Source organism: Dermacentor variabilis, chromosome 2 (genome assembly GCF_050947875.1).
Source record: "Dermacentor variabilis isolate Ectoservices chromosome 2, ASM5094787v1, whole genome shotgun sequence".
NCBI lineage: Eukaryota > Metazoa > Arthropoda > Arachnida > Ixodida > Ixodidae > Dermacentor > Dermacentor variabilis.
Window position 1 is genome coordinate 45,693,636 of NC_134569.1, and position 23,332 is coordinate 45,716,967.

Here is a 23,332-nt window from a genome sequence, read left to right on the forward strand (position 1 = left end):
TGGAAGGAGCGTCGACCGTGACGTCACGTAAATGCGCGAACGCAAGTGGCTGGCGCATCCGTACGAACTCTCTTCGAGTTGTACAGCGGTGCATCTGTCATTGCATTCTGAGGTTGTCGCCGACTATACAGAGAAACCGGAACTGATTAAAGTGCCGCGCTCAGTTTTGCTGCTAACTGCCCGGACACCACGATGAAGCAAATGCAGGGCCAACGTTGGTTTCTTGAAGACCAATGGCGTCCGACGGTATGGGCCATACCGGCCCTGTCTACGTTGCGCATCCATAGGGTGCATCCTGGCCACTTCGTCGCACCTGTACCAAAGCCAAACAGTGATGCACAGCTTTGGCGTAACAAAAGAGCTATACGGACGCGATTGCACCGACACGGTTCGCCGTTTGTCCCTGTCGCTTCCCGTGTTATTATTTCCCGCCAAGGAGAACAGCTAGAACAGCGTGCCCGTCGCCGCACGCCCGTGCTCTACTCGTCATTTATCTCGCCCGCTAACGAGGTGCTGTCCGTCAAATAAGGGTTCGCGGCTGATTGCACTACCCGTTCTCGGCGGTTAGTTGCGCAGGCGCGCGTGAGGCTTACGGCTGACGCTCGGCGGGAAATGGCGGAAGCCGAAAATAGAAACTTTTCTCTTTCGGCACGAAAACAACGAAAACGACGCTTACCTAGAGCAATAGCGCTTGCTTATTAAGTCTTCATAACAAACCAAAAGTATACCTGACGCTCGGCGACTTCTTGAAAGCCGCAAACAAAACATTTTTTTCTGTTTTTCCTGCGCAACAAAGGCGTTTGCTCATATTCGACACCTGAAGACACTTAATTCAATCAAACTTGCCAGCGCATTGGTTCCCACGCCCACCTGATTACGATGGGTGAACATATCATCATCGTCATCATCATCATCATCAATCCTGGCGTTCCGGGATGCTCTAGAACATGGAATAAGAATAACGCTGAACTTTCACGCTTAAGGCCACCGCGAAGACTATGTAAACGAAGACGGGACTTTAATTATTGTTAATTTTATCAATCTGTATTCTGTCTTTTTCCCCCGCTCTCCACGTCATCAACATGTCTACATTCGACTTGCGTTTTATTTACTTTTTATTAATTTCTAGCCATCTCCCACAGTGGCTATGCATGCCCATCCTGTCACAAAACGGTACTACTATTACATTTACTATTACCAGCAAACACTGCTACAAATTGACGTATACTCCGGATATATGATGGACGGTGAAGAGGAACAACAAACAAAAAAGGGGCGCAGAACGCGCCAATTATGTCACACGGTACTTTCTATTATAAACACCAGCAAAATGTTCCTTAATATCAGAGCTGACAAGGAAAACATGTTGGATTATCTAGTGGATTTTCACGCGAAGGCCGAAAAAAAAAAAAAAAGCGCACGCGCAAGGGAATAAGCAAGCCGCGATTCATTCCTCCTTCCATATGACTGTGAACTCACTACACTGCAACTCGCGCGGAGGGTAATCGGTCCACAACCATCGCCTCAAGAGCTCGAGCACCGGTATACATCACGTTGTGCTGCTATCCTATTCAACTTACGCGCTTAAGCAGCGGCCTAGCTGTTCCCTGCGAGCGCAGTTATGCGTGAGAACGCAATTCAGAGCGACTGGAGTTTGTCGGAGTTAGCTTTGTTTATAGTAAGACATAACTATCACGAAATCGCGGTATACTCTTCGTAAATGTCGCAGTTGATGTCCAAGACAAGGCCGTCTAAGTCAAAGACAATGAACTATTCCTCCGTGTGACTGTAAATAAGCGCGAATCGTCGCAAATGACGGTCTCAACTCTGGGCAGCTCCTTTCGTGCTCGCATACGGTCCGCGGCAAAACTTTACGGGCCGCGACACCTGAAAACAAAAATGAACATTCCCGTAATGTGAGCAAGCGGCCAAGTATTAGAATTTCCAGCCTGTATTTAGAGTATGCTAGCGACACAGAGTTCTATACCCGGCTTAGCTGGCTACAGTCATAAACTGCTCGGAAGTTCAACGTCTCATTAGACCTCACGGTCCGTAAACTTTTTGACGCCGGCTGCGTGCGCCTACAGTGAAGACCACACGCACGTCTTTGGCGAGGAATTGTGCCGTAAGTTTTCTTTCTCGTTCTAGCAACAAATTTATGCAGGGGGGGCCTACTCAGCGCAACAACAAAATTCGTGCGGGTCCGGGGATCGAAACCGGGACCATGACGCGTTCTCAGGGTGGTCGCTCTACCATCTGAACCTACCACGACGCAACAGGTCGCAAAGTGAGGCCAAATAAATCGACAACTCGAAGAACAGGGGCATTGAACAATGCAAACCAGTTCAAAAAAAAAAAAAACTATAGTGTTTTAGGAGCCATAACGACGGTATGACTGCCAGGCACGTAGTGTAATGGGGCTCTCATGATTAGTTCCGACTACCAGGGTTTCTTCAACGCGCAATTAAGTCTATATATGTAAATGATCGTTTTTTTTTTAATATTTTCGCTCTCATCAGAACACGGCCCGCGAAGCAGGGATCAAACGCGCGACCTCTAGCAAGCAACGCAACGCCATAGCTATACCGCGGCGGGTGCAAATCAACCCGCTTCCTGGGGGCGGAAACATTTTGTGGTGAATAAACTTTTCAACAACAACAGTTCCCTGCAAATTTGCAATGCGGAGGAAGGTTCATGTTTCCACGGGTTTCCTTCGTACCCCGCGCTACCTTCAGGTGGATGCCAATTTTGCCTTTCCATCATACATCCTCTACATTGCGGGCTTCCGCCGAACTGATTTGCCGCAACCACCCATTCTGCCATTGAATGTCACCGCATAGCCGCGCCGAAGGGCCCGGTCGGTCGGTCGCAGCAGATTTCACTACACGCGCTGACACCGGCTGTCAACGACGATGCCGCGCGTCGCTTGGGACGTCGCCCCCTCAGCCCCCTCCGCCGAGTTCCTCGAGCCTGTGCCGGTCACCGAAGCGCCGCCGGGAAAGCATTCCTTTGGCGGCGCAAGGAGGGGGAGGCCAGCTCGAGAAGCTCGGGGAGCAGCGCGCTCCCTTCGTTCGGCGCTGGCTGGACTCGTTTTGTTGGCCCCGGGCATGTTGCAACGTCGCAGCTGAAGACGCGCGAAACCTACGCGGCCCTGTTTTTTTTCGGTTATTGTTTTCACGGAGCCTCCACAGTACTGCCCCACTATCATGCAAAAAAAAAAAAAAAAAAGACAAATTATGGGGTTTTACGTGCCAAAGCCACGATCTGGTTATGAGGCACGCCGTAGTGGGGGTTATTTAACGTGCACCTAAATCTAAGTACATGGGTGTTTTCGCATTTCGACCGCATCGAAATGCGGCCGCCGTGGCCGGCCGGGATTCGGTCCCGCGACTTCGTGCTTTTAGCAGCCCAGCACCACGGCCACTAAGAAACCATGGCGGGTTCAATCATGCAAAAAAGCAGGACGCCGGCTTATGTAAAGACGATTCGTAAATCACCCTACATGTCTCTCTACTAGAGCCCGCGATGACAAAATCAACGACTCTGCTCAAAGTTCCGCGACATTTGATCACCGATTGCGGCTGCCTAGAGGATAGCGCAGAGCCTGCAATGCCGTCGCGTAATGAAACGATTTCGCACAGGTTAGTCGCTCTAAGGCGCCTCGAGGAACAGAAAAGCACTTCGAGGAGCAGAAAGAAATAAAAGCAGGGAGATCGTGATGAACGAGCGGATCGGCCACGATGATCCCGGAAAAGGGAAACGCGCTGGGGGCTGGTTCTGCGGCCGGCCGGCCGGTCCTTCGGAAAACTGGCTGCGCCGACCTCGATTTCACGCCTGCACCACACCAGGCGTACAAGGCTTCGCCAGGCTCAAGAAAAGGCCGGCTAGCGCCGTGTGACCGAGCCTCGCTAGCAGGCAAGGACGCCCGCTCTCCTCGCGACACTCCAGAGAGCACGCTGAGCCGGCGCGCGCCCGCTCCTACAAACAAGACAGGTGCCCGGCCGGCGTCAGCCCAACTGTTTCACCTACTACTGCTGCTGCGGCGGCGGCGCCACCACGGTCGTCGCGACGCCAGACGTCTGTTCGCGCTTGAGCGATGCCGCCGCTGACGCAACCAACGCCGGCCACAGTAACGGAACGGCGAGGAGCGGCGGGGCGTGCGTTTACATGTTTCCCTTCCAGGTCACGTTCTAACGCGCTAACGCATGCGCGCGGAGCAAACGCGGAAGCACGATGCCACACAAGCACACCGCGCCGAGGCCGGCTTTAACGAAGCTCTCATCAGACCGATCCCGATGTTCAGGAATGTATTTTTCAACGATGTGCACTGTCGCAAAGGGGCTGATGATTTCGCACACGCCGGCCGATACCTTTCAAAGGACACTCAGAATTATGAAGTTTTTGCGAAAAGCTTGCAGACGAATGGCGAAGCTCGTCAAACGTGAGACTGCCACACCGTCAGCTTTTTGCGAAGGGGAATGGAACAGCGATACATTCATGAGCAGCGAACGAAGTGTAGAGAGAAGGAGGCACATGTAAAGTTGGCTCAGCTCCGAGTCGCTCCCGACCACGCTCCAGACGCATGCCGCGGACGGCAACTCTAGGCGATACAATCGCGAGACACAGCAGGGTTGACGTTCGGTAAACTTACCGTAGGCGACCACGGTGCATTTCAGCAGAACACAGAGCAGCAGTCCGCATAGGGTCCTTGCAAACAAACTGTCTGCTCCGCTCGCAGTACGGCCGGGCGCTGCCATCTTGAATTCTTGCTGCTGAGCAGACGACGCGTCCCGAAGCACACACCCGGAGCGGCGTCGCTACACGCTGCGCACCACAAGGTCTCGCCCGTCGACGATCGGTTAGCTCGAAGCCAAAATGCACATAACACTCGTTGTCGGAGAACGCACACACCCGAGGAGAACCTTCGTGCCGATGCGAATCGCACGAGTGACACTCGTGAAGTGAGCCTCCACGATACACGCACGCCAGACCTGACGGCCTCCGACTACGACCGGTCTGATGAGCGAGCGCGGCGACGTGCCTTGCGAGGCCGACAGGCTAGCAGACGACGCGGAGGCGCCACAAGCGCTCGCTCACGCGGGCAAACTTTTCGGGGAGGCCCGGCTCGCTAGAGTTTACCGCTCTCCTCTCTGTGATTGGCCGCCGCTGGCTAGACGTGCCCTCCGATTGGCTCATGTTGAGCGTACGCGGTCCGGGGGGTCATTAGGGCCCCCTAATTGTGCCTATTATCTTTTCGTTTCTTTCCTCGCCGCTGAGTGCCGGCAGCTGCCGCGCGGCTCCGCGTGATGGCGCTTTATCAATGGTCGCTGGGTGAGTGCTTCTGCCGGCGAGCCCGGCGCTGATTCTACAGCCGCTGCGGGCGTGCGGCTCAAATGTGAGGGAGAAACCGAAGAAAGCAAAGAGCAACAGTCACGTTGCGTTGCACTCGTTTTGTTTTGCTTGAGCGCGGCGGTTTCTCGTTCTCGCCGGCGGTTGTTGGACCCTCGCTGCCGCCGAGTTGTTGCGTGCCCGCAGTACCTTCGAAAGTTCTCGGTCCGTCGAATGTGCGTTTGTATGCGCCTGCATAATGAGAGTTATCAGGGGCCCTTTTCTTCACTCTCCTTCCTCCGCGCGTGAGGGGGCGATTTCGTCTGTGGTCTGAGAGCTGCAACAACTGCGAGGTCGGGTGTGTTTGTGTGTGCGTGCGTGCGCGTGTTATTTCACTTTTCGGCAAGTGTCGGTTTCGGATCCGGATTGTGGTCGCTGGGGCGACGAAAGGAGAGGCGGTGACGGCAGCTATAGTCTCTTTCCTTCCTTTTGTCGTCGTCGACGTGGCCTCGGGTCTCGCTGCGGTTTCCACTTTCCGATCACAGGTCGAAGCACACACAAAGATCCTCTCTCCGGAACGTTGCACTCGCTTATTTGCACTCGCGGTCCCGCCCCGCGAAATTTCAGTTTTCCCACCGGAACGAGCCCGGCGGTGCGGGACGTGTCATTTGGGGAGCAGGATCAGTGCTCCGAGAACGAGAGAGAAAAGGGAGGAGGAGTGAGACGACCATTGTCTGCGCCGACGCCGGGCGTGCTGCTTCTATCGTCCGAAGCCCATCTACGAGGAATGCGGGCTTCTCCACAGCAACGCCGGCGGCGGCGGCCTGCATCACTTATCTACTCGCACGGAGCGGAGAGACGCTCGGACGGAGGAGGATCAAAATCACGACTAGGGGAGGCGCCCCGTGAGACTGCGACGCCGGGCCAGCGAAGCGTCCGGCGCGCGGGCGTAACCGCGAAACAACATTAGCAGGATACCCTCCTCACGCAGCAGTGCATCCTGCGGCAGCCTTGAACTTGCGCCGGTGTTACATTAGGCACGGCTCCGTGAAGAGACACTCACGAATCTCTCCTCTCGGCAGATGGCACCGCCAGCGGAGTCGTTATGACGACTGCCTTTTCGCGAAAGTCATTTGCGGCGCCTCGTGCGTGGGCCTCTGATCCGCGAGAGGCACCTGCGTAGGCACCGGTGTTTCGGGGCTGAATAATAGAGCAGACGGGCTCCCGGTCGTATTCGTGGAACCGGAATGCATCGCGAGGGCTGTGGTTATCGCCTTTCCTGCGCATCGTTGTCCTGCGAGCGGCACTGTCTCCGAGTACAATGTCGGGGACTCGTATTACGTCTCGTTTGCGGTGGGTCTCGGAAAGAATATCATTCGACAGGAATGCGATGGCCGTTGTCTCTTTCTTCGACTCCGTGGCTCAGTCATCGGGACTCGAGCAAACCGGATGTTCTTTCGTCCTCCGCCTAATTCTCCTGCCGCTAAGCACACATATCTGAACACACAGGTGCGATTGTAGTTCGTGCCTCTCTAGTTGGCCGTACAGGTTCGTGGCAAGCAAACTTGGAATTGATTGATTGATTGATTGATTGATTGATTGATTGATTGATTGATTGATTGATTGATTGATTGATATACAACGCGTGAATCTTTCTTTTTTTTTGCAGTGCGACAAAAATAACGAGCGCTCCCTTAAATACCCGGTCGTTTTGATTCCACTCCCCTCAATATGCACCATGTCAGCGACCGCTGACCCGGATTACCAAACTTTGAAGTACGATGTGATTACTCATCATGGTGAGTGCGGTAGATAATAATCACTGCACCTGCAACAGGGGGTTAGACGGCCCCATGAGGTTTGAATGGCTCAGTTTTGTTGCAATGTTGCAACATATTGTACACTGACCTTCGAAACCCTGCGCGCATGTGCCTCCTTTAGGAAAAGCCTACTTCCAGGGGAGCTTGACAGTCTGGTATGTTTGATAGATCGCGTATGCCTGCCTGTCTTGTCGGTTCGATGGAGCCAGATTAGTTTTTTCACGTATTCACTGGTTCAGCGGTAGAATTACATTTCTCGTCTTCCCGCACTGTCGCGTAACAATGTTGTAAATTTGTTCGACGCACCGCGAGAATTCGATACGCCGTGGTTTAGTTGGCATCGATAACGTTGACAGTTCTAAAGCCCCACCTAAGCTATGACAAGTGTTGCGTGAATGGTTCCAGATTAATTTTGACCACATGAGTGGTTTCAAATCTCAGTACGCAGGCGCTTACGCATAGCGCCTGCGGCCGGCCGCGGTAAGGTAATGAAGCGGTGAATTCGCATGCTCGACGGTGGAACGTATGTATAGCCATCGATGTATACCGTGGTGGGCGCTACTTGTTCACGGCTGCGTCACTGTAGAAGCGTGCAACAGAATAAATGGCTCCCTCGACTGCGCGAATCCGTCGTTGTGAGTTTACGCGCAACTCTCAAAAGGAGATCGTCCGTCGCGGTGTTACATCGCCGAAAGCCATACTGTTATCCCTGCGGGTATAGTCAATGCTAGCTGAAGTATTTAGGATGCGAAAATCATACATAAATGGCCAATTCATAGTCAACGCACCGATACGCATTCAAACACACACAAAATAGCTCACCATATTTATGCAGAGCCGCGGCTAATCGCGCGAGCTTCAGAGATTTTATAGCGTTATATATGCCTAGCTTCTGCACTAGTTATTTTTATGCTTCGAAGAAACGCTTTTCTATACAGCCCCCGAGAGGAGTAGATGCATAATCTCGCAAAAACTACCTAATTCGGCAAAGCCTAGCACAAATAACTTCTTCATTTTCTTAGTCTAATTTCATTTTCTTCTTCATTTTATTTGCTTAGTTTTTAATAAATACGTTTCATCACTCACTCACTCGCATCGGAACAGGCGGCGACGGCCTGCCCGAAAAACCGACTGCGAGCCTGCATAGTAAACCAAGAACCCACTGCATTACAAGGCATTAAAGAGCGCCATCTCACGTATGTGTAAGAATGCACAGCGTGTGTATTTTCGTTCGTGCAAGATATTCGAGTGCCACTGCTGTCTTCTGACAGGTTCCACACTATTCGAATTTTTATTTCTTTATCAGGGACGCATGTCAAGAAACGTAAAACATGCGCCCGCCGGCCAAGACAGGATGTCCTCCGCCCAAACTTTATGGGAGGAATGCTTACGCGGCCGAGAACACGCAAAGGTCGAAGTTACGGTTCGTTTGCGTCGTGTAAACATGATAGGACCGTTTCCCCCACGGAGCTACTTTTTGTGTGTGTGTGTGTGTGTGTGTGTGTGTGTGTGTGTGTGTGTGTGTGTGTGTGTGTGTGTGTGTGTGTGTGTGTGTGTGTGTGTGTGTGTGTGTGTGCGCGCGTGTGTGAAGAGGTCTCATATGGTTGTGCAACAGGCAGGGTTAGCCTAGTGTGCTTGGCCTTCAATTGTTCCGCCGGTGAGCATCTGTCACACTGTTAGCACGGATGTTTCACCAAACATTCATCAGCGCGATGTCTCGGAGGAAGATGAACAGCAGGCTTATAACTCTTTTTCCTTATTACTCCGGGTCCTGCTCTAGCGTGTCCTAATGCCCATTTTCGTGTTACCGTGCAGCGGGTGCACGTTAAAGGATCCCAGTGGGTCAAAAATTAATATTGATACCCTCCAATACAGAGTCCCACTGTGCAGTTTAGGAAGGTGAAACCCAACGATTTTATTTAAACTTTTTAAGCTTCTTTCTTGTTCTTGTAGTTTTTGTCCTACCTAGATGGTTGTGCAGATATCCTTTAAAATAATCCAGGTAGCTCTAGATATTTATTTATGATATCCGCCCGGCTACCTTCTAGCAACCGTGGCAGGAGTTGGTACATAAGTAAGAACGAGAGAAAATTATGCAATATTCAAGTTAGTGTCAACAACAGTGACCATACGGAGAGAGCAAGCATGTTACAAACTGGATTGAACAGTCTCAGTTGTAGTAACGTTACCTGGACAGCGCGAAGAAACGAAACGAGAGTGAAATGCATAACGATAACCGAAAGAGAAAATTGTCATGCACCCGAAGGCAGCACGAAACTACAAAGAGAACCCCCATGCGGCCTGCTCAGAAAACAAACTTCGCAGTTGAGGAAAAATTGGTCCTTGTCTGAGACTCGAACCCGGGACCAACGCATTTCCCGGGGCGGTCGTTCCGCCATCTGAGTTAACCAGCAGTCTAGCTGATTGCAGCGCGAGGGTGAATTAATCAACTCGACGCAAGCCTCGTCGACTAAAATGCCTCGAGTTGTTGATTAATTCGCCCTCGCGCTGCGGTCTGCTAGCCTCCTGGTTAGCTCAAATGGTGGAGCGACCATTATAAGGCGTTGGTACCGCGTTCGAATCCCAGACAAGGACGACTTTTTTTCCCCAGCTGCGAAACTTTATTTCTGCGAAACCAGTACGGAGGCTTCCGTTGTAAAGCTTCGTGCTACCATTTGGGTGGATGACAATTTTTCCTTTCATAAACCGTCCTCCACCTTGCGGGATTCCGCAAAGCTGATTTGCCACAATGATAAACTGTACACAAATTCCATGCGTGCGCAAAGTTACATTATCCGGCGCGATTAGTTATAAAACACGGTGCAAATCCATCGTTTATTGTTGTTTCGGTCTACCCAGTTGGAAAAATGCCTTAGAACGTGCCTGTGTCTGTATCCAGAATATTTTCTTCAGTATTTTTCACCTAGTTTCTTTGTTTCTTTTCACTACAGTGAAGAAGTCTTCTGCGGCTTCACTATCTGGTCGCTGTTGGAAGAGGCACTGTAGTACAAAGAAACGAAGAAGGTGAACTCGCAGCTCACAGCTTCGAACAACTCATCACATTCCATCAGCTTCCTGCCACCATGTGAACCCCACATGGATCTACCATTTCCCATCCATGAACTCGCGGCGGCGCTAGCTTTGTGCAGGCGTGCGTCATAATAATGACATGACGGAATTTCTTACAGAGCTCTGTGTCATCTGGATGAGCGGGCTAGGAGTGTTCTGTTCGAAATGTATAGTGAGTCTTGGTGACCTGGCACACTTCCCGCAAGATGGAAGACTAGTCGGGCATAGCGCCATTACTGGACTCTGGCAAGTCTCCGTTGGAGCTTTCATCGTATACCACCCAATTGCATTGGCGAGCAGTGTGAACGAAGTGATGGAGAGGATCACACTCCGACGCTTGAAGTGGTATACCACAAAATCTTCCCAGATGCCATGGCAGGCTTCCAATGTGGCCGCTCATCGGTTGACAATGTCGTCGACCTGGTTACCTACGTTCAGCACCAACAGGGATGTGAACGTCTCTGCGCTTCTTTGTTCCTCGGCGTCGAAGGGGCGTACGACAACGTAACACATGAAGTCATCCTCGCCGATCTCGAGGGAGTATAGGCCTCGGTAGTCGGATGTTTCGATGGATACATAGCTATCTCTCTGTGCGATCTTCCTTTTTGAGCAGCGAGGACGGCCATACTCCTATACATTACACCTACTGCGGCGTCCCCCAGAGTGGCGTAACGTTGTTTAACCTCACGCTGATTGGTCTCCTTGATCACCTTCCAAGCACAGTTAAATTATCAGTGTACGCGGACGACGTATGCGTTTGGGCGTCCGGAGTGACACGCTCACAGCTGCGCGCAAGGCTCCAAAACGCTGCCACTCAGACTACCCTCTACCTCCGCAGTCAAGGCGTGGAGGTTTTATTTGATAAATGCGCACTTGTGGTATTCACGCGTAAGCCCATGACGCAGTACAGTGTATTAATCAATGGGCAGGTGATACCAAATGTACGGTCATACAACTTCTTGGGTGTCATAACCGTCAGAGATATCTCATGGAGCCCCCATGTATTGCACATGACAAAGCGGCTGACAGGCGTCTGTCACGTTTTGAAGTTCTTTGCTGGAAAGACCTGGGGAATGCCCGCGAGCGCTGTGGTGCAACTATATTGGATACGTTTTCTCGGCTTTTTGCGGTACAGCTTGCCAGCATTGACTAACGCAAGAAAGACAAGCTCACGTACTATGCAAAGTTTTCCGGCCCAGGCGCTCCGGATTTTTCTAGGCCTTTCCCGATGAGCGTCAACGGCGGCAACTATTGCGATCGCCAGAGACCACCTCATCAAGACCCACATCGCAGTTGAAGCACTAAGGATGCACGTAAGGCACCTTGCCCGCACTCTTTGCCACCATCTAGCCTCCCTATCTGCGTAGAGACCACGTATCTCGTTCTGCCGAACGGTATCCGCACATCGTGAGGCTATACCATCTTGCTTCACACCTCTTGCGAGACCTTCGGCTCCTCCTTGGTGCCTCATTCAGCCAAAGATCAACCTTACAGTATCTGGCATGTGGAAAAAAGCAGATATGTCATCGCTGGCTCACGAACAGCTTACCTTACTGCTATTATGTGAGAAGTACCAGAGTTACACCCAAATATACACCGATGGCTCCGTCTCGCCGAACACCTCTACTCCTGAACCTGTCCTCGTCGTCATTCCAGCAAAAGCCATCACTATCAAGTTGAAAGCGTCTCATTTGAAAACGAGTCTCACTACTTTATTAGTGACGAACCAACACACAAATTGCCGATTTTCTGAGGCTCGAAACCGGCGCTGCAGTGTTTACCGTCAGCCTTACGGCGCGGTCCGCATGAACAGTTGGTATTCGAAATCACACAAGCCGTGCAGTACCTGACTGAAAGGACGTGATTTTTTCAGTGGCTATCAAATAACTGTGTTATCATCGGCAAAGAACGTGCCGATCGAGCTGCTCGGTCATCTCTGAAGACGGCAACCGGCTACCAATCCCGCTGTCTAGGACATATATATGCTGCAAGGATAATTCGCCTACTTGCAATCCGACACACTACATCAGAGTGTCATGAACCACATTTTATGCACGCCCGTTTATACACCCTGCATTCAACGTTAAGCCTTCGGCTTTACTACAGTGGCAGTTGCTGCTGCTATCAAAGGAAACATACATCCTGTCAAGCAGATGCATCATGTGTGTGTTCCTTGTGCCTGCTCTGTAAAAAATGTTTACACCTTTAAGGGCGTTTTCTTGTCGCACTGGTAACACCTTACCGTCAGGGCCTGACAAAAAATATAGAGGCCGACAACGGAGCTCTAACTGGACGTACGATGACAAAAGGCGTAGTTGAAAGCTATGTAATCATTCTGACAGCCTATGGCGCACAGAAATATCCGACAAGAGAATTTCACAGGGAGAGAGATGAAACTATCCAGTCGGATATTTCTGTGCGCCCAAGGCTGTCAGAATGATTACATAATTTTCAACCGCGTCTTTTGTCATCGTACGTCTAGTTAGAGCGCCGTTGTGGGCCTCTAGAAATTTTTATAAGGCCCTAACGGTAAGGGTGTTACCTGTGTGACAAGAAGGCACCCTTAAGAGTGCAAACATTTTCAGTGTGCCGTTTGTTCCTCTCGTATTTTTACCGATTCAGAAAAACACTGTAAATAATGAGAATTGAACTGAACCGCGTATGGTATTTTATTGGTAATTACCTTGTCTTTCCATTTTCATCAAATAGAAATTTGAAGAAAACAACAACAATAACCACAAACATGGAGTTGTAACCACGTCCCCGCGGACATCGCCTTCCGTCATCGATGCCAACAAATTACGATCGTCATTTTTCCCTCACTTCATGTAATTATACTGTGCTGTTCTTTTATCGGTTCACTCCCCGCTGTAATGCTGTTACCTTGAGAGCAAATAAATTAAATTACATCTTACGATTATGCTACTTCAGAATATATGTATTGTTGCAAATATAATCGTTCGCTGCGCGTGGCAGTTCGGAACCAGCTCGGACTAACCTACTTATAAGGCAACAAAGAAATTAAGTAAAAAGGTTGCAGGATGATTACGTTCATTGTTCACTGAGCGCAGGTTACATTTATCCCGTGTTCGCAGCCTTCATAATTATCAGTGCTCTTAGGATTCTATGTTCCGGAAACTGCTGACCTATAACTCTGCGGTGTGAACTCTTGCTTTCTTCTAGCCAATAAATATCTTAAACCTAACCTTACTTTACTTACTGTATTAATCGCCCACAACATTACACTTCATCAAAGCTAAACAGGTATACGTCTTAATTCGTGGCCTCGCATTAACATGCGCTAGCCATCGCGCGAGAGTTCGAGCTCTCATCTCTTGACCCAAATGGTAGTAAACAGAACGAGGAAGGCATTACGTATGCTAAGAACGCACTACAGTTTTACGTGCGGAAGACATTTGCATAAAGAGATCAAAGAAGACAGACCTCAACGAAGCTCTCAGGGCAGGTTATAGCGTCTCCCGGCATTAATTATGTTTCGGGGACAAGATAACGGGAAGTTACGGCATCCGCGACTCAACTATACCGCTTGCTTTTTTACTAAAATAGTTAGTCATTATAACGTATCCGGAAACACTACCTGACCTGGCCCACCGTACGTAATACACACACACAAAAAAGATAAAAGAATGTTTTAAAAAGGCGGGAAAGAAAAAGGAAACCGGGTGGCATACCGACTTGTGGGGACATCTGCAGAATCGCAGTACAAATTTCAGAGAAGCCGAGTTTGACGCAAAGCAGCCAGGATGTTCGACGCATGTCAATGCAATGTGCCCTTTGTTCTGGGCTATTTTTTTTAGAAGCTTATCTGGGACAAGCTTATTTAGGCCACTTATTTGGGACGGAGCTCGATTTGACACGACTTTACACTCATTCGCCCGAATTCAGGTGGTCTAACTGTTGCGGTGTGCTTCCACTGTCCAAAATCTCGTCGGGAAGACACACGAATTCACTTACACGGTCGCGAACGCGATGTACTTATTGTCAGACCCGCATGCTTGTTAAAGTGATATCATGCCAGGTTTCCGAGGGAGTCCTCCATCTTGCCGGCACGATGCAGGTCGTTAACTCATCGTGGTTGTAGCTGTGGCAATCCTCTGCTTGACGTCTACTATGTAAAGCACCGGAGCGCTCTGCAGCGAGGTCCAATATTCAAGGAGAGCACTCGAAATGTGGGCAGGTTGAGATGTCGCACTTGGTGTGCGTACGTTGCCCCATCCTTTTTGTGTGAGATTTACAAGGATACATGGAGATTTAAGACAATGGCAAGAAATGAATTAGCAGGGAAAATCTGTGCGATAGCACAAAGGGCAATGCATTGTTATTCAAGGATCGAGCTGGTTTGCCTAAGGACAAAAATATATACGGGAGCAAATATTCTCAACAGCATGATGCATGTGTCTGTTGCAGCAAACATCCGGAGACAACTCAGCACATCCCATAGTGCAATGCGAAGGTATACTCACCCAGCGAGACCCGTATACGTGGCGTATACCTTCCAAAGGCGCCGGGATTTAAAGTGGATGAAAGTATTAACTTCGAGATAGGCGAGATACGTTTAGAGTATTGGTGAGAACAATAAGCAGAGAAGAGATTAACAGGACCGGAGCCGTTACAGGCATAAGTAACGGCACAAGGTAGATATATAAAAGATTAAGGAGATTTATGCAAAATGCTAGACTGAAAAGCATGTATAGAATCCCTGATCAGCTTAAGCAGGCTAGGGGAACGTTTTTCACTATTCCGTTTCAAAGGGGATGCCAATAAATCATCGTTATAATCATCATCACGAAATGCCCAAATGTCCAAATGATGGCAACTGAAGCGTGTTCGGCAGAGACGCTCTGCCTCCAGCTCGTACCGAAAGCGGCTCAGAACTTAGCTCTTTCAATGCAAAATACTTGTGCGGCCAGCCGACCGCATATATACCGTTGCTGATGCAACCTCTTGTGGAACTCCGATAGCAAATCTGGAGCGCATCGGGATAAAAGATTTCTGCTCTTCTTGGAGCAAGTCTGTTCTAAATACAGACCGATAGCGGATCTCCAGCCGAAACCGCACCGCATAGCACTCGGGCCCTCCCCGTTCAAATCAGTGGATTCGATCGGAAGCATACGGGACGTACCTCATTGCTTCACTGGATGTTCACTATGTTCGTCCCTGTAGCAGAGGATGCCTGATAGCAGTCATCCTAATGCAGCGATAAATAAATAAATAAATAAATAAATAAATAAATAAATAAATAAATAAATAAATAAATAAATAAATCATATATGTCCATACAACGTATACAAATGCATTGATATGTCAGTATACAGAAGGAGGTCCCATGGCGCAAGGCTGTAATGGGACGTCCTGTTACAGAATACAAAACCTTCACTTGGAAGTAAAGTCTATAGTGGTAATTTGTATTATTAGGATGAAGAAAGCGGCAGACAACGGCAAAGTCCCTCCCAGTCGCATAACTGTGTATGGCGATCTGTTCCGTTCGACAAACCAAGGACGGCCAAAGTGGGACTCGCAGGGTATGCAGCCGCTCAGATGAAAAATATGAGAAAAAGAAGGGTGAATCAAAATAAACTTTCCCAGAGTTCTAGTTTTTAGTTTTTTATGCGACGAAGCATGTGACGTTCCTCAAGCAATTCATCTTGCCGCCACAGTGCGGTCAGCGGCTGACTGCGCTGACGGCAGACTGCAGCTGAAACCGTTTGTCGCACATTAGAATCCGTTGCCGTCCCAAGCTATATGTACAGACAACACGCGCCACTCCCGTGCGTGAAATGCCAGTACTTTAATTCCAGCTGCAGAGTCGAAACTCGGCAGAACAACGTGCGTAGTGTACTGTGTTCTACTTTAGTCTTTAGATTTGTCCTGTTGCTCTTCCTTTCCTCTCTCCTTCCTATCTTCCATTTCTGTGTTGCTGTCACCTTCCTTCAGAAGAGTAGGCAGGCGTTGTGCCCCTTCCGGTGGCCGTTGCCAGCCTGCTCATCGCTTTTCCTTTCCTGTTGACTGTGTATATGTGTATATGTGTTCAAAACAAATAATAATAATTATTACTATGCTGGCATGCGCCTCCTTTTTCTTTTTCTGACTGGAGCGTGAGCACACTGTAAAAAATAATTTACAACCTTAAAAGCGAAAACAGGTGTATATTGTTCTATAACTCCCACTCTTGCACCCCTTTCCGGTGTAAGGGTGTGTGTATAGGCGCATCTTGTTCGCATTTAAGAGTGCAAATTATTTTACAGCATATTCCAAACGCAGGGTTGGCGCCCGCGCTCTCCGTCAGAGAAGGGCGTCTTGTGGCACAAGCTTGCAGGCGGCTCCGGATTTGCCGAAGGAATATTCAACATCAGCGACCGTTCAGCAGCGCGATGCTTGTGTTACGTGAAAGAGACCGCGGCCCGCGCGAGATTGTCGAGGAAGCAGCAGTAATGAGTTAACCATCTGTTTCTCTATCAAAGAAACAGTTTGACTTTCTAGATATGGTATACCGGTACTGCTGAATGCACTCCCGCTTCGTGAACGAGAAGAAAGGGCAAGGGGTCCGATTTTTTATTAATCATATCATGAGAAGCCAACAAACAAGAACGCCAAAGACAGCATAGGGGGAATTACTTGTACTTACTAATTGAATTAAAGAAATGATAGATTAATGGAAATGCAAGTGGATGAAAAAAAACAACTTGCCACGTCTTCGCATTACTCGTGCGATGCTCTAACCAAAAAAATACCGCGGCGCCGTTTCCCAATTCACTTTCTTGGGTACTTATGTTTTACTATTACAACTAACCTTGGGAGCGTTAGCCAGCGCCACCAGTCATAAACCTTGGCGGCGGATGTGGAACATCCTTTCTGCCGCAGGCACGATCATGAGTACGTGATCTTTTTGCAACCGGTCAATAAACCCACACATGCTACCTGAAGGTATCAATGTTGCCGAATTAGAGACCCTCCTTATGTAATGAACGAGAACTCCCGCTTCGTGGGATTCGGTCGACTTTCCTCCATAATTCTTCTGTTGTTGTTTTTTTTTTCATCGTTTCCGAATGCGTATAAATTGAAAGTGTCCGGCTTTAAACGTCACTTGGAAGTTATTGCTGTACCAGTTACAGTTCACGGCTCTGTCCTCTGCTTTATTGCGCGCTAGTTCGCCGGCGTTACGAATTACCAATTAACCCGAAACCAGCGTTTTTTTTCCCCTCAGCCTCGGGTAATCGTCTCAACGTTCTGTCTCACGTCGGGAGACGTCTCTGAAAGGCGCTCTATACCCACGGGTGTTAGACCTCGCCAAGGACGGCGTCTCGGAGCGAAGCTGGAGGAACAGTCGCGAGTAGAATGACCTGGCGCGAGCATATCGCGCTGTCGGTGCGGCGATGGCCCGGAGATACGCGGAGGCGGCGGTTTGCACGTGCTACACAAGTCGAGCTCGCGCGCGCGTATGCGATACATGTATATAAAGCAAGGCGACGCCGTCGTTAGGCAGGGCGTGCGCGTTTGAATTCAACGCACAGGGCGGCTAAAGGCCGGGACCTGCAGGCCGCGCCCTGTTGGTGGCGCTGCCAGAACAACCAAACGTAAAGATAACGCGCGGCGCCCGAGCAGAAATTCTTCCGAGGGCGGAAATCTCGCGAAGGTAGGCGCGAGCGCGAGCGGAATCGTGGCGCGTGGCTGACTCGTTCCGTGGCTTTTTTTTTTTCTTCTTTGTATTCAAATGCTTTCTGAAACCGTGCGCTGTATGTGTTTGTTTATTGATTGTCCGTCGTCTGTCTGCTTTGGTTGGCTATGCTTATACTTTCTTGTTGGGTTTGCAGGGTGGAGCGTCGAAACGGGCATTTTAATCCGTTACCTTAACTAGTTTGACTATACGCTACGCGATAAATCGTTCGCGTTGAACAACGCTGCATCGCAGGGCGTAGTCGCAACTATATAGGAAGGCAAGAGCAGACAATGAAGCCAAGGAAAGAACTGCGTTGATTTCGCATAATTGTGACAAAGAAAAAGTGAAGTAAGGCCATTTCGGTTTCCATGATTATTCTCGCTCGAAAGCCGTCTGTACGGATAGGGCTGCCAAGAAATGACAATTCTGAAGCTTCAGCCCGCAATACTTATTTTTAGATTGAGCATGCTCCAAGTGTAACACCAGCGCAAATCGAAACGTGAACAGGAGAGACGCGTAATGATCAACTTTTATTTTACAAATGGCTGTTAATTGTCCAAGACGTCGTCGCCGGAATACCACGTTGTCCTGTGGTGAACAGGAGAACGTAACTAATAAGGACTGAACCAATAAGCAGCTCGCGACGCGACCACGAATAAACGAGGAACAAGCAAATAGGTATAGGACGTGCGCATGTCTTTTCTGTTTCCTTGTTCTTGACGTTTGGTACTCGTTTGCGCCACGCTGCTCATTTTGAAGCAAGCACCCGCACTAACTGCATATCTAGCGATTCGGCGCTTCTATGCTATAAGTATATATGTGTGATTACTCGAGGTGGCAATACTTGCAATCTCTATAGCCGCGCGTCCTGTGTCCAAACATCTTGTAGGAACTTATTTACGTGTCGGAGCCTGAACCAAGCCACTGTCCCAAGCGCTGGCCAACCTGGAAATCGAAAAATGCGCTATTGCAGGTTCCTACTTCTTCGCGCGACGTGTCCCCGACGAGCTGTGCGCTGCTTGCATGCTGTCCCTCTCTATCCTGCCCTTATGTATCCTGAGCTACGTACATATGAAGTCAAGGAACACTTGGGGATATCAACATCAGTACTTTGGAAGGAATACGAGTTCGCCAGAGGAACGTTTTCAGATGTTTCGGATACTGCCTCGGATGAAGCATGTATGTCTACTGCGCATGCTGGCATCAACGTGACTAGCACTTGCTCCTCGAAACAAAAAAATATAATTTAAAAAATAAGAAAACAATAAAAAATAAAATTGCTCTACAGTGTACAAGATTATATACAAGAGTAAATTGTTTTTCGTTTCCGAACTACTCGGTATACTAGGATGAAAAATGCCAGAAATGAAGTACATTTTGGTAGAAATGCGTCGGATAATTTTTAAGGTTCTATGTGTATTCAAGCTGCTATAGGATACTTCCAAGATACCGTCAGAGCCTTTAAAGCGTTCCTCCAGGCAGTAAATCCAACTTTTCGCCTTAAGCAAACGGCTCAACATTTCGTCTTTAAACTTTGCAAGCGTACACTCTAAGAAAAGATTACACCCTTTGGAGTGTATATTTGCTACACAACGATAATCGTCATCTGTCTTCCCCTCATTTCCTTTCTTGAAAACGCTGCGCTCGTTACTTTCCTGTCGGGAATGCTATGTCATGCTGGTGACGCGCATGCCGTTCGTTACTGGAAAGTACCGGGCTCGCCGCGTTAAAGAAAGGAAATGCAGACAAGACAGATGACGATTATCGTTGTGTGGCAAAAGGGTGTAATTTTGCTTAAGAGTGTATAGAAATCGCTGCTGCGCCGCGTCCTCCTTATCTCATACTTTACCTCGCAGGAATGCGATCTGTGAACAGAGTTGTGGGGCGCATCCACCACCACGCACCAGCTATTGTAGCTCCTTGAGACCTATACAGCCTGAATCAGTGGCGTAGCCAGGGGTTGGCACACCACGCACGTGTCAACCTCCCCCCCCCCCCCTCCACTGGAAAAAAATTTCGCCTGCGCCAGTGGCCTATAGTCACACTTGTCTAGAGTGGCCGAGTGGCCGGCTGCAGACTGCGCCAGCGTCCGCGACTGCTGTGCCTCGCTTTAGCACGTGCTGCTAGATTCCACATATACTTCATTTCATTTCATTTAGTATCACCTTGAAGGCCCGAAGGCATTACACAAGGGGGGGGGGGGGGGGCAATACAAACACGTGTAAGAGTGGTTTCTTGCAAAACAACGAAAATAAGAAAAGAAACACATTGCTGATTTTGTACGACTTTAAACAATCAAAGAAAAAAATTCGAATTGAAAGAAGTAACACGGCAATACATTCGCAATAAAAGAAACAAAAGAAAAAGACCAGGTGGAAGGGTTGACAAGGGTAGACTATTCCGATTGGTTTATGATGGGTTCATGAACGATGTACACTGGGAACAGAAATTTACTCAAAGTAATTTGTTAGGTATTCACGAAATTTTCGCATTTTCGCCTTGTCGCATATCGCATGCATGTACCTATAGCATGCGGCATGACCACGCGTGGTCTCATTGCGGCGTCAGCCAGTGCTTTCATTTTTTTTTTTTTCCGAGAGATGGCGGCCACATCAGCCGATTGACCACTCTAGACTAAACTCTAGACAAGTGTGACCCGTCTGTGCGGCCTGTCGCGCGAGAGCATTGGAGTTTCGATGCTGCGGTGGAGGAGCGCTCGGGAAGGACAACAGCCTTACCCTTTCTCACGCCGGCCTCTCCCAATGCGGCAGCTGCGAGAGAGAGCTCCAAAGGCGGGAGAGGAGGATGACTGTCGCCTTCCACACTGGCGCTCGCGCCCCTGTAGACTACACATATAGAACGAATCGGCTTGCATGTACACCCCACCCACATATGCTATACCGCTACAGATGGGCTGGTTAACGGCTCTGTTCTCTACGGAATCGGGCAATGAAACAACTAACGCTACCCACATATCCTCGCTGCAACAAATAAACGCCTTCAATGACGTCATTCGTTTGAAGATGTCAATAGCTTAATGGAAACGTTCTGCTATAAACAAGTAAATCGATCACTCAAAGAAAGAAAGAAAGAAAGAAAGAAAGAAAGAAAGAAAGAAAGAAAGAAAGAAAATTGTGCATAGACCACTGACGACGTTTATCAACGAATAGCTTTCTACAGACATTACATACATATTAAATGCGCAAATATTTCAATGCCAACCGAACGAGGGAACCCGGCCGTCCGTCTGTCTGTTAAAACGAATCGCTATAAAGAAATTAATGTATGAAATAAAATAAATTCGAAGGTCAAAATGCTGGCGGTGGTGAATTGCGAACCTACGACCCCACGCTCAGAAGCCGAGTCTCTTACCCACCAAGTTTAACACCCACGCTTACGGAAAGTGAATATTTCTGCATACGAACGTTTGTACCGGCGGCACAAAAATTTCAAAGAAGAACAGTTTCTATGAAGGCTTTATCGAAAGATTTGGTGATGGTGGAATGAAAGCCAACTCTAGGACCACATCTTGAGCCGACTTAGAGTCTTGTAGACATCAGGAAAATTCCGACTTTGCGAAAATGTATTGCCAAACATGTCACATCCCCGATCGATGGCTGCGAGATGCGCCTTCCATTGGGGCGTTCCTTCATCGGCCGAAATGCCTCCGATCTCAGGGACCATGCGCTTCCCGTCGCGCTACACTGAAAGATAAGCAGTGATTGAGTAGATAACGATCATAAGTAGTGATGAGGGGTTATATGGGTGTCATCACTTTTGATAATGGTTCGACGCGAATGGATGAAGTGTGTTAAGGGTTGATAGATGATAAACGAGAGCGATAAGGGCTTACAATGATCGGAGCAAATCTGATAACCGATAAGGGTTGATTAGGGCCGGATTGAGTCCGATAAGTTTGAGAAGGGCCGATAATATTTGATAAGGGTCGGGTAGAGTACGATAAGGTTGATAACAATGGATGAGTGTTGATAAACGCCGGATCTACTAACCCAATAAGGTTGAGAAGGACCGATAAGGGTTGATAAGTCCTTATACTGGTCAGATCAAGTTTGATAATATTGATAATGACACCGGGCTGCGTGGATATGAGCAAGTGACACAATGCTTATGCATACTTAGACAACTCCAGTGGAGTTCCTGCGAGAATTTTTACTTATTTAAGCAGCTCACAACATGCAGGAGTGCGCTGAACTTTGCTTGTTGGTGCATTCTTAGAAGGGAATCCAACAACTCTAATTCTAGACAGGCCGAAGACGGCAGACGCCGCGATTGTCAGCGTTAATTGCGTCTGTCGCGTCTCTGCTTCGTCCTATCTGAAGCGCCGTTTGATTCCCTCCTAAGCTCACAACATATTACACATTTCGTGCCCACTGGTTTCAGCTATTCGCTTTCATTGAAAATAATTATCGATGATTTTTACACAATTTTTCTTTCTTCCTTTCTTTTTGCAACTCATGGTGATATTCCAGTGATGCAGCAGCCGTTCAGAAAAAAAACTTCGCCTGCATTGCAAAGTATGCTGAATGCTTCGTACTTCAATGCAAGCCCTTGGATTGGCTGCTATCTCTTGTGCGTTATTCTATAAAGAACTAGCGGAAGTGTGGCGTCATGCTTAAGATTAATTAATAATCAGTTCTTAAGTGATAATGAAGAAATTATGTTTGGCTGTCAGAAAATAAGAGGGATATCGCTATCCTTTAAAGCAAGTCTCGGCTAATAGTTTAAATTATGGGGTTTTACGTGCCAAAACCACTTTCTGATTATGAGGCACGCGGAGGACTCCAGAAATGTTGACCACTTGGGGTTCTTTAACGTGCACCTGAATCTAAGTACACGGGTGTTTTCGCATTTCGCCCCCATCGAAATGCGGCCGCCGTGGCCGGCATTCGATCCCGCGACCTCGTGCTCAGCAGCCCAATACCATAGCCACTGAGCAACCACGGCGGGTGGCTAACAGTTTCAAGGAAGGTGATAAAGCTATACAATCGCTGATTAAAGAAGTAAATTGAAGAAGTATGCACGATTGCGAAACATCTGGAGCGCACGTATAGGCCTACGGGCGGTCACGCTTGAGGCACCGACAGACTACAGCCATCAAATTCATTTCTCCATATTGCAACGCTAAATGTCGGCACAAGGAAACAACGGCAGAATTGCTGGTGCTTGAGTCTTTCTTTCTCGTTTTGTGATTACTTCCTCCATTCCGCCTTTTACGATTTTACTTTCTTCTATACGTTCTCCTTTTGCTCTGTGAAGGATAATACTCTCAGCACCAGCAAAACCGAATAGTGTGTCCCGTTATCGCTTAAATATAGATTTATTTCTAAGGATGTGATTAAGAAGACAGCAAGTATTTCGTTTGCTTCGAGAAAAGTACTCGTTCTTTGGATCCGCCAGTGCCTCAGCCTGAAGTCAC

The 23,332-nt window shown here is 48.7% G+C and overlaps 1 protein-coding gene across 1 annotated transcript in view; it reads right to left on the bottom strand.

The window, feature by feature from the left end:
* Positions 1–5,109, bottom strand: part of LOC142571748 (uncharacterized) — a 31,230-nt gene extending 26,121 nt beyond the window's left edge. The window contains exon 1 of the mRNA XM_075680326.1: positions 4,652–5,109. Within this exon, the coding sequence (XP_075536441.1) occupies positions 4,652–4,757 (106 nt within the window). The 5' untranslated portion in view covers positions 4,758–5,109. The remainder of the gene's footprint in view (positions 1–4,651) is intronic.
* Between the last annotated feature and the right edge of the window lie 18,223 nt (positions 5,110–23,332).